Source organism: Cariama cristata, unplaced genomic scaffold (genome assembly GCF_000690535.1).
Source record: "Cariama cristata isolate BGI_N322 unplaced genomic scaffold, ASM69053v1 scaffold38895, whole genome shotgun sequence".
Taxonomy (NCBI): Eukaryota; Metazoa; Chordata; class Aves; order Cariamiformes; family Cariamidae; genus Cariama; species Cariama cristata.
In genome coordinates this window covers 1-12,707 of record NW_009618803.1, presented here as the reverse complement: position 1 = coordinate 12,707, position 12,707 = coordinate 1, and the positions used below count along the sequence as shown (strand labels likewise).

Below are 12,707 nucleotides of genomic sequence, written 5' to 3'. Positions count from 1 at the left end.
AAACTAGGGCCCACGGGCAGAAACTAGGGGCCACGGGCAGAGGGTGCGGGCCCCGGGTGAGAGCGGTCAGGGTGAGGCCTGCGAGTGCCCTCCGTGCCCTGCCTGGCCTTAGGAGGAGTTTGGCTGCTATGTATGCAGCTCTCTTATAAGGTTGAAACCTTTCCTTTCCCCCAAGGAAACTCGTAGCCATCAGCTATATTTAAATACTTCTCACATGAAATATTTTTACTGAGTCCAAAGAGCAGAACTAATTCCCAGATATATCATAAATAGCAAGGTGTCAATAGCCAGGCTGGTACCTTTTAGAATACCAGTCTCCAACCCAAAGTAAATTGTTTTTTATAGCACCTGTCTTTTTGCCAAGCCTTGACACCAAATCTACAGAGCCAAACAATGTGAATTAACAAATCCTCGGGTCTCTGCAGCAACTAGAGACAACAATGACTGCATTAGCATGGTTTCTCTGCTGCCAGTTTCTCATGCCAAGCCCTGCTATCAACATATTTCATTGTGCTTCTCACTCTCTGCTGTTGTCTACCAGTAGATAGGACACCTAATTTGGTGTCATCTATCAGGATGGTTTTCAATTACCCATTACTATAGCTTTGCTTTAGAAAGTAAAGGAGCCTAAATCCTAAAGAGACACCCTGTGAGGCAATTACCTGGCAGGGCTGCCCGATCAGTTTGCGCAAGCATTACGCAATGGTTTCACTACAAACACAGCCGCCTTTGCGTATGCGTAGGTTAAACCTCTGTCCCTGTCCTGGAATGGAAGAGCCATTTTCACTTGGCGTTTTTGCTTCACTTTCACTTATGCGGTTCAACACCCAGTTAAGGGGCAGTGATTTCCAAACTCATTCCAGTATGACTATGCCCTTTGGCACACTGATTTTTTTTTTTCAGTGTACCTCAGTACATTGTGTCAGGTGTAGTGCTCTTAACATTACAAATATAAGCTGATTATTTTTAATATTGGCCACATCCCTCGACTTCACTTCATCCAAAGTCTCATGTGATCTCTCTTTTAAATCGAGTAATTAAAATAATTCGCATTTATTGAGACGCACAGGAAGGACACTGTACAAATGTTTTTATATAAATCGCCAGCAGCTCTTGTAATTTGTTAATTTGGGAGACTTCAGGTCTTAACATCTTATTTTTTCCCTTACACTGCCACAACAGAGTGCTATTTAAACAGCTTCTGCAAGCTAAGGCCTTGAGTTATCTCCAAATTGACAGCTGCAGGCTGGGAAGTGTGAAGGAAAACTTGTCTGTGCTGCTGATCGCCAAAAAGTTCCAGAGTAAGGCTCTGCAAAATGCAGCAGCAATGAGAAAATCTTTCTCTCCTCACCCTCCAAGCTAGTCTGATTAGTTTCTTCAGCTGTCATGCTTGTGATTTCTGAGCACAAGCTTGCATGCACTGCTGTAATTTCCTTTGTTTCATGTGCTGCAGGGCTGCACCAGAGGGCTCTCGATGTCGTGGTATGGGCGCTGTCTTTCTCTAGTATGGACTTGGGGGTCTCTGAATTAGTCCAGCGCTTGATCATATTTGATTATATCCCAGTAGCTGAAAGCTTGCAAGCAGGTTAGTTATACAAGACACTCCAGTAGCAATTGACTATGGTGTTCGTTCTTCTATTTTTTTTTTTTTGTCTTCTTAAAAAAGATGTTGCTACATGGTGGTCACCCCATGCATTTGTCCTGTTACCCTACAAGCCCACCTACCAGTGGGCTACAAAAGGAAGTCAGAAGTGTGGATTCTTCAAGCAGGTGAAAGTGAACAGTTTGTGGTTTTGATAAAGGTACTTGAAACCTGGGCTGTATTCAGACACTTTACAGATGAGAGCCACTGTGGTGGCAAACTCACCAAGTCAGACTAATTAACAGACTATTGGTTTTGATGGCTGATCAGGGAGGTGTTTGTCTCAAAATTCAGAAACAGTTCCTTCCTTTCTGACATCTCATCTATCATGACCAGATAAATAATATTCTTTCTGGTATTGCAGTAAGGCCAATTTTGCAATGTATCATAACACGTCAGAAATACTGTGGGTTACAAAAGCTCGTCTAAGAAGGTAGAACATAGAGGGAGCTGGTATTTGAGCAAAGCGGCAAGGTATTTCTTTGCTATCTCCAGGTTGATTGACTTGTCCTTGGAAAGCGGGGAAATGATAAAAGGATGCATTCAGAGGAGGAATGACAGAAGAGAGGAAACTCAAGTCCAAACTGTGAGGCAGAATGAGTATAGCAGTCAACAGGGCGAACGGCAAGGACTCAGAAATGCTATGGATATGCAGAGCTGGCAAGGACTGACTTCTAATGCCACCTGTACAGCTCTTTAAGTCATGAGCTGGGGAGCACGAGGGACAGGGAGCTGCTGGGACGGCTCATTCATCAGGGAGTAAGTCCAAGAACACCCCCTTCCCTCAGTAGTCTCATCACCTCCGTTCAAGAAAGATGGACCACAACAGATACTGAGGAAAACCTTTCTAATAAGCAGTGGCCTATTTACATTTGATGTACTTACGAAAGGTAATGACATCCTTCTGCAATTTTGTTGTGTTGGCCTAAATGTCAGGAAAAGAGAACAACTTATTTTTTGAGCATGACATGACGCTACAAAAAATTTAGTCTGAAGATCAGTGATCAGTATAATGAAGATCAGTATAATGAGATTTGCAAATAATTTTGATGCAAAATACACTTTTGAAAGTTATGATCAGTTTGGTTTAAGAAAGATGCAACGGTCCTCTTATGCAGACCCCTGAATGAATGGAATCAAAGCACACTGTTTATGAAATCCTTACAATTATCTCCCAATTGTATAATTTTACAATTATATTTACCAGTTTACTGACTTTAAAAATTAATCAGAAAACTACTATGCATTTCTGCATAGTATTGAATATGCTATGTCTGAATATTAACCGTCGATCTATTCACAACTGAATTTCTGAAGAGGAATTTTATAAGGACTGAAGTTACTGCAGAAGTTGCAAGGAGAAGGAGAGATGAAAGCTGAATCATGCTAAGATTTAATTAATAGGCTCCAATCCTGCAACTACTACTATCTCTAACTTTTACTGCTCCAGGCTGCAAAATTAGTCCACGTTTGTGGGATCTGGTTTAAATGAAGACAGATTATTACTAATACTATCTGGTAACCTCTGTTTAACTACAGCTCTGATTTATGTCAAATTCATCATTCATGTAGGGTTGGGGAATAAAAAAAAAAAAGCTGATACAGAGATGTTATGCCGAGATTCCATTTCAGACAAGGCTCCATTAACATCTTTTGTCCTCCCACTGGTTCATCTATGAAGACCCTGGGAAGTTTGAGTTTGTTTTTCCTTGCTAGATCTCATCCTCCAAGATCCTGAAGTAAAACAGAATTTACCTTTGCTTTCCAATTCTTATTTACTACTAACCATAAACAAACATACTAAAATGAAATATGCATGACCCCTTCCAGAAGATTTTTTTTAAAAAAGCTTTATTAAACATATGGTCTTTAGAACATTCTTAAAGACTTCTACAACCTTGAAGGAATCCTCTATCATGCATAAAAATTGTTCTTTTCAGTACTAAATAAAGCATGTAACCAAGTGCTACACACACATAGTAACAGAATGGTAACAGAAGTGGCCACTGGTAACTGACTGAAACAACGTGTAGAAAACTGTCTCAGTAACAACTTAGAACTGGGTTACCATCTGCATAGTACAAGAGGAAACTGTTCTGTATGACTGCAGTTGAGTACTGAAGGCAGTACTGGTCTACCAGTACCCGTTCCTTTTTCAGTAACAAAGTATGTATCTTTTGAAGTATATAAAACCCCCATAACTTTAAGTACAGAGAAAGGCAAGTAGCTTAGGTACATTTCCACATTAATAGAAGTTGGTCTATAGCACTAAACAGCCATCTCCATTTTAATAGGTGGATGAGGATTATAACCTTCAATCTGAAAGTCTTCTGCCTTAAAGTCACTGATGTCTTCAACCTTACGAAGAATTCTAAGTTTGGGGAAAGGTCTTGGCTCCCTCTGAAGCTGAAATAAAAGCAAGCTTATTGTATAAAGCTAATACTTGAAGGCAGAGATTTTGTGTTATAAATTAGATCTCATTAATCTCATTCAGATGACACTATGTAGATTTTTCCCTCCTCCCCAAGAAGACTTATACCCCAAAAAATAAAATAAAAAAATAAATTATAATACAGTTAGAATCTACTTGATTAGAATACAGTTGGAATCTACTTGAGTATTTTGATAGGGAGCAGTAGCCTAAGTTTAAAGTGGATTCCCTGATCATCCAAATGTGCTGCAAGCATTTTCAGTCTGCAGAGCAATTCCAGTAGTTACAGATTAGATTCCTTCCAGAGGAAACTAAATTGGAAATTCGGACCCAGATGTGCATCAAATGTGTAACATTCGGGTCCGAAACAGTAAGTAGTTCTCTGGATGGTTTTGAACCATCCGAATGGTGAGGACATTCAGTCCAAGCTAAGTCTAATCAAATAAAATTCTGATTTGTTCCTACTGCAACAAATTACTTCCTGAAGAAAATACACCTTTATTCAGCCAAACAGTAATAACTGATTAACTCTGTGAATTTGTAAGTTATCCTTTTCTGATATACTATAAAGGCATTTTATTTTGTGTTTATCTGTAATAGGTGCAATGGTTTCCTAAAGTTTTGGAATGCTAACATCAAAAGTAGGGGTACAGATTCTGGATCTCTAACTTGGTTCTAGGATAGTACACTGATGAACGTTTCAATCATGTTTGGTTTGTATTTCCATTTGTGACCCAAGTTGAACAGAAGTTAAAGGTACTACAATTATTAAGGTAGAAATGAGAAGAAAAGCCACACAAATTAATATTTGCAAAAGGATATTTATAATACCAAGATAACTTTGTACTGGACAAGCATTGTGGAAGAGAAAAGGATAGGAGAACACAGAATAAGGACTTACTTGAACTTTTAGAGGTTCCACATGATTCAGATATATGTGAGCATCTCCTAAGGTGTGTATGAACTCTGCAGGCTGAAGAGAAAGGAGAATACATGTGGTTTTCAAATAGCTGGATTTCAAGAAAGCAAAACGTTACAATGCTTACAGTATTGATTCTTAGCACCTTGCATCTAACGTGGAATTGCAGCTTCTATACTCGATTGGATTACCAAGACATCCTTGCAAGTTGTGAAGGACACTATCTTCCCAAACTAATGCATAATTAATGAAAAATATAATGAAATTTCCACTAGCTTACAAAAAAAATTTCTCTTTGAAATCCTGCTAGTATAACAGCTTCAGTAAATGAATGACGAACTACTGATCTGCTGACCAAGATGGAAACAGATGGGGCAGTGACATCCAGCTTTTCCACTCCACTTCTAATAGTAGGACTTGCCAAAGCTTCAGTTTGGTTTCTAACTAGTTGCCTTAGCCACTACTAAACAACGCCATTTGTGGCAGCGGAGGTGTCAGTCACAAGTTAAACCTCACAGCACTTATCAAGCAACCAGATGGGTTTTGCAAACTTGTAAGTTCTGTGACTTAGCAGCCCCTGAGCAATCTAATTTAACCTCGGTATTGGCTATTTTACCGGCCTCTAACCAACGTTGATCAGCCCTCGGATATATCATGCTAAAAACTGTCAAAGCTGTGAGAGGAAGTGGCTGAGAGGCAACAGCTGCTTTATGGACATAATGTTAAACATAATATTAAATTTCAGTTTTTTGAGTACATTGGCCTAATTTCTTAAGTATTTCTGCAACTGTTGTGAAGTCTGATTCTTCGTTACTTCCCTCTTTTAAGTTCCCCTTCACGTTGCTGGCAGCAGGAGGATCAGGCCCAAGTGGTCTTGCTACTCTAATTTTTTACGTGCTCTAAAGAAAAAGGGCTTTCACTTGTACAAGATTGTGGCACATTTAAATTACTCTGCCAAAATACATCTCTGGAGTCAGGGCAGCAGCTATTTGAGCACGTACTACTACTCTACATGATCATCTACAGTAGGAAATGAAAAAAATACCCAGCTGAAATTATAGCTGGAAGTTAGGTGGACAGAATATTCAAATTGGAACCTTGACAGCAACCGTTGAGCTGCTGTTTGCTTCCAATAAAAAACACATGCTACAAAATTTAATCACTTCTATGTTATTATCCCATAAGGACAAGTGCTCAGTTAAGATTCCTAAGAACTAGACTAGTGGAACAGGTCAGTTTTGACATGTTCAGTTAAAACGACCTGGAGGATCTTCTCTCTCTTTGACCTGAATTTAAGAATTCTTACACTGCTGATCCTAACTGCCTACGCAGACCAGAGTCAATTCACATTAAATTCATGGGGCCCTTTCTTACACATATTTCAGCAAAATTTTGAACAGTATGTTCATTCCAGTTTTATTGGACATGACAGGAAGAGTCTTATCTTTCAGTCCCTCACTTCTCAGACAAGATTAAGTAAAATGATTAAATAGCCTACCTTTAGTCCTGTGACATGGGCAATCATGTATGTGAGCAGTGAATAGCTGGCAATATTGAAAGGCACTCCTAGTCCCATATCTCCAGACCTCTGATAGAGTTGGCAAGACAATTCACCATTTAGAACATAGAACTGGCAAAGGGCATGGCACGGAGGCAAAGCCATCAGAGAAATATCTAGGAATTGCAGTACAGGAAGGAGGGAGGAGGGGGAAAAAAATTGCACAGCATTAGTGTAGAAGATGCAAAATATGAACAAACATTTAATGAATCATAGAATTGTTCAGGTTGGAAAAGATCTTTCAGATCCTCGAGTCCAACCATTAAACTAGCACTGCCAAGTCCACCACTAAGCCAAGTGCACCTAAGCACCACACCTACACGTCTTTTAAATATCTCCAAGGATGGTTACTCCACCAGTGCCCTGGGTAGCCTGTGCCAGTGCCTGACAACCCTTTCCATCAAGAAATTCTTCCTAATATCTGATCTAAACCTCCCCTGGTACAACTTGAGGCCATTTCCTCTTGTCCTATTGCTCGTTACTTGGGAGAAGAGACCGACCCCCACCTGGCTACAACCTCCTCTCAGGTCGTTGCAGAGGGATCAGGTCTCCCCTCAGCCTCCTCTTCTCCAGACCAAACCCCCCCAGCTCCCTCAGCCGCTCCCCATCAGACTTGTGCTCCAGACCCTTCACCACCCTCGTTGCCCTTCTCTGGACTCGCTCCAGCACCTCAAGGTCTTTCTTGTCGTGAGGGGCCCAAAACTGAACAGAGCACTCGAGGTGCAGCCTCGCCAGTGCCCAGTACAGGGAATGATCATTGTATGAGATACAGCAGAGAGCAAAAATCCAATTGCGCTACCATTCAGTTGCTTTTTCTCTTGTTTAAAAGCACCTGCTGCCGAAGCAATTAAGTCTGGGTCATGACAAGCTGTCTCCTGGGCTGTACGACCAGCAAAGTCATAGACAGATACTTCACAGAACAGGTTCACGCCATAATGGTGCACAGCAGTTTATTTTTACTCACCTCAGTGAGACAGTTGATTTCCCTAAAGGAAGACATTAAGAGTAAAATTAAGCATGTACCCTAAAGCGACTTCCAACTGCTTCCTCTTACTCTCTTCCAATTGCAACGTGCCTTTATTGCTTGTTCAGATATAAAAGTAATGATCAATAAAAAAATAATAGTCAGAAAACAAAAGACCTGTTGATAGTTTATCTACACTTAGAAGTGCAGATAGTGTGTTTACAGCTAGGTAAGGAAATCTTTAACCAGGTTATCTCCTGACATCTGAGAATGTTTAACCTTAAAAGTAACAGCAACAGCATGTGGCATCCGCTTTCAGAGATCTAAGTGGAAAATGCTGGGGGATTATTTTGTGCACAAGTCTACTGCTGCTGAAGGTAAACATTCTCTGGCACTAGCTCTTATTTAGAAGCAGCCCTACAGAGTGCATGGATATCCAGACAACCTATGTTCAAGGAGATGATTACAACACAAATAATATCTTTGTTCTCTAGTTTTAAGATTTTTGGTAAGTTTACAATTCATTATGTGGCTAAAAAACAGACACACTGCTTCAGTATACGCTTTTTGGGTTTTTTTTTTAACCTTTTAAAAATAAGAATTGCTGTCTTGGAACAGAGACTGTACGTCAAAGACACTGGTAGCCAGGTATATCCCTCACTTTAACATGGAGAGAAAAACTCTGAAGTAATGGTTCAAAATTTTTGAGATCTGAACATGAGAGTTAAGTAGAACGAAACCAAGCTTATAACCCCTGAGCATTTTTACTGCATTCCTGGTAGGTTTATAAAGAATAAGCAAGAATACCAAATGGAACTGACTGTTGACACAGGATTAGAACATAGCTCAGCATGCAGAAAGATAATGGGCAACTGCATTCACTTAAAAGTCTGCTGTTCAATACCTTTGGGATTCCAAGCACAGATAATGATTCTTCTGTCATCTGGATTGGTTTTGATAGTTTCAATCACTTTTTGCAACTGATCAACTCCTTGGTTGGAATAATCTGAAGAAAGATACCACATAAGATCTAAGCCAAACAGATTCAAGTCATGATTTTTTTTTAGACCAGCCCATATGCCACTGAACAGTGATAGCCAAATGACAACCTCTGAAGATTTTACTGTAACTTTGAAAGTGATTTATCACTTGGCACCCTGCAAATGCACACTATTCCTGGTCTTCCTTAGGGTGCTCTAAGGCTTGCGAAATTCTCATGATGGTATTTTCGTACGTCCTCCCATCTCTTTTCTGTGCTTTGAGTACCTTTAGCATCCACTGAAATAGGACCACTTCTATTTAGAACACTTTATTCCAAGCCTCAACAACTAAACATTTTTTTACGACCAAATAAGAAGTCTGCATAAACACTACAACCCAGGAAACAAAAGTTACAATACAAAAAAATTAACTGGACAAAGCATGTTACTTTATCATTCACGATGACTTATTACCTAAATAGGACAAAAGCTGTACTGGAATGGGCAAGATATTACCACCTAGTCATTCATGGTATTTAAAGTAATTTGCTCATTGCATTTCTGGATTAAGATGCCTTTCTAGATGTTAAACTTGCACGCTACAGTGTTCCTTCTTAAAAAAAATAAAGTAAAAAAAAATTACACCCAGACCAGTAACATGGAGTGCCAGCATTCTTTGCATGCTCAAAAGGAGAAAGTTTTTGACAGACAAATAAATGCACCCACCTAGCACTCACAAGGTTATGTATGAAAACTAAATTTTTATAGCATTCAGTGCCAGAAGGTAACTTTAATCACATATAGCACAGGATATTACATTTCACTCAATGACGCTCGCAAGCTGATTTTTAGGCTCAATACCAGTTACATATGAAATTCACTGGAATGAACAGAACATTAGAATGGATTCCAGAATAGAAAAGTCATTAGTTGTTACACCTTGTTCTGACTCATGCCAGTGAATCAGCACGGCCGATAACTAATGTTTTCTAATAACTCTTATTGCAAAGCAGCACCACATTATGGTTACAGGGAGACCCAAGCTGGCAAACAAGGCAGTAATACATAATTAGCATCTCAGGGAATTCTTCTGCCAGCAATACTGTCCCAGAAGCCTTGTCAAATGATTATGTTAGTTCCTGAAGCTAATTACCTATCCATTAGTAATGCAACGTAAGGAAATCTATTAGTAATGAAACCTATGGGAATTTATCTTGTTCGTTTTTCCAAACTGTGTTATGCCTGAGACCTTTTAAGTTCAGGAATGCTGAAACATTTTAGTAAGTCTTTAAACGTGTCAGTTCACTTGTGTTAGCATAAAACCATGTTCTGCCAGCGGTGAACATGCCAATACTAAGTCTAATATCTGTAACTAACGTGAACTTTAATTTGAGACTGTATTGACAAAAAAACAAGAGGAAAAAAAATAACCATGTTGTTAATCTGACTTTAAAATCACACCAAACAGATAGGGACAATGTTTTTTTTACTTTTTTTTTAATGGTACTCCTCTTAAACGTTTTGTACATCTTCTCCTTCGGTGACTTAGAAAAGAGCCATCAAGACACTTCAGAGTAAGCTTAATGAACCAGCTCCACTGAAAGTAGTACCAACAGGTACCACATCACATCACACCTTGTTACAGCTGTTCTGTCCACAGCATCATCAGCTATGGATACATCCTACTTTGTTCCAGCTGCAGAATGGAAAAGTCTTTCTCTTCCCAATCTCCAATTAATGTAGTGGACTAACGTCAGTTCTTGCCAGCACAACTGTATCATGGAAATTAGGACCCTGAATTAGTATTCAGAGATGGCAGCCTGTGTTCCAGTGCTAACAAACAGAGCCAGCTCCTGTTTCTGGACTGCAAGACACACATCCTTCCATCTATCAGTGACCATACTGGCTCTCGATTAAAGGAAAACAATGTATGCCTTCTGATTCATCTGTTCTACAAATATCAAACTACAATACACAAAGCTACATCTTTCAGGATAATTAGATTGAGTTTAAAAAAAAAAATACACCCACTATTTATTCTGGCTATCAGTTCACACTGTGAATGGTCCCTTTAACAATAGTCCATTCAACCCAGACTTCTGGAAGTGAGGTGTCACAGGCATCTCACTAAGCAATCAAGACTGTACTTGTACACAATACCTGTGTGCATATCTTTGTATTCTGCTCCAAAGTGCCTCCACTGGAAACCATAAACTGGTCCCAAATCCCCTTCCTCTCTGGTGCTGAAACCCTGCTTATCCAGGAACTCACGTGATCCATTAGCATCCCAAATCTTCACACCTTTTGCAGAGAGCTCTTTGGCGTTTGTAGAACCCTACAAAACACAGACAGTAAGAAGTCTACTTCCTAATTCCAACACAGAGGACTTGATTTGAAATGGCTGTATTAAGCTTTGCTGGTCCACAGTATTTCTCTACTTACAAAGGACGAACAGTCTGATTAATGCACTGGATAAGGTTCTTGCACATGGACAGAATAAAACTTATGAGCAACATACTAGAATGAAGTTTGAAGTGCCACGCTGCTGTTATTTAACTCAAGATTCTTCTAACTTTGTGAATGCACAAACAGTACAGCCTCAAGGTCAACTGTGGTAAACTATTTCATACACACATTTGCAGGGAACAAGATTTTACTTTGCAGATAGATGGAAACAGACAAACAAAAAAATCACAACCTAGGCACTCTTTGCCAAGCCACCTATAAGGAACTAAGGTCTTAAAAATCCTTTTGTTAAAATGACAAAAATGACAAATATCACAAAACGACCCACAGAAATTTCACTGAGTTCTCCAACATGTCCAAATCAGCAAACTTAAAAATCCAGTGTAGGACGTGTTCTGTTTTGGGGAGTGTCTAGTCTTTTATACTTGAAAAACAGATACTTTAAAGAAATGAATGTGCATTTGAGTCCTGCTATCTAGCAAATAGTTAGGTAGACTTTCCCATACCTGCACAATGTCACAACATATAAAGGAACACTTACATCGTAATATATTATCTACAGTTGAATTTTAATACTCTTAACTACAGCTATTAGCTCTATTAGATCTCAGGGTTTTGCTACTAAAAAGCCTAGTGTTTACATCAGTCTTACTTCACCTGCGGTTCCGCACTGCTTGCTTCTGTTCAAATCAATAGAAGTAATTACTATCTCAGTAATAAAACCCAGATAGTTAAATTGCCTACAATCTACTTCACAGTATTATTTCTTATTCAAACACTAATAAAAGAGACTGTACTAGGCTTTATAGCTGTGGCGTATAGTAAATCAGCGAAAGCCCTCACTATTTCAGACTATTTCCCTTAAAATGAAAGAGAAGAAAAACTCTTCTGATTGGTAGCAATGCAACGGTCTCCAATAAAATGCACAATGTCTTGAAGATAACGGCCTTCCATGTGTAGTCAAAATAATAGGTGGCTGCACTGCTTCTGTTCTGTCGTATGAACAGAAGCATCTGCAGTTACCCCAAATTCCTTAATCCACTCCACACTAGTTCGTTCTGTTAATACCGCTCTCAGGCACGCACGCACAGAGACATCCAAATACCGAACCTTGATGAACCACAGCAGCTCTTCCAGCACTCCTTTCCAGAATACCCTCTTCGTTGTTAGCAGTGGAAACTGATCTAAAAAAAAGTTTCAGTGTCAGAGGTGAGCAGCGATTTCTCAGGGTAAACCAACTTAGGTTTTTCTCCACATAGAGGGTAATGCCACCATCTGACATTCAGAGATTTGTGTATGAAGTAAGGAGTTGGGAAAAGATGTGTAATTCCCATATTCAGGTCAAGGAAGACGAGAACCTGACTTTTATTTTCCTGGGCAGTGGGGGAAGAGCAATTATCCGTGGGGACCTGGATGATCTCCGGCGTGAGGATGCCGCAGTGCAGCGTATGGATGTATCTGCAGGCATTCACAACGGAAAGCACAGGCTTAAGATAAAATTGTGGGCAAATCTATTTCACAACCATCCTTCCTACTAGGCTGGAATGGAAGGAAAGACCAGGACAGCCGATCTCAAGATCTAATCCGGTTTTTCACCAGGTCACAGCTACGGGGCCGGGCCAGGCCTGGCTGTTGGGCCGAGAGGAGGGGTCCTGGCGGGCAGGGCGAGGGCCGAGGAGCTGACGGGACGGAGCTAAACTCCTCCGCAGGCCCCTGCAGAGGGTGTGAGCCCCGACCCTAGGCGGGG

General features: G+C 40.0%; 1 protein-coding gene across 1 annotated transcript; it reads right to left on the bottom strand.

The window, feature by feature from the left end:
- Positions 1-3,841: 3,841 nt before the first annotated feature.
- Positions 3,842-12,144, bottom strand: TYMS (thymidylate synthetase; the record flags this gene model as incomplete). The annotated part of the gene is made up of 6 exons (XM_009701001.1): positions 3,842-4,048; positions 4,975-5,046; positions 6,491-6,666; positions 8,419-8,520; positions 10,655-10,829; positions 12,071-12,144. Coding segments are annotated over 6 exons (737 nt in total), but the record flags the coding sequence as incomplete, so codon positions are not given.
- Between the last annotated feature and the right edge of the window lie 563 nt (positions 12,145-12,707).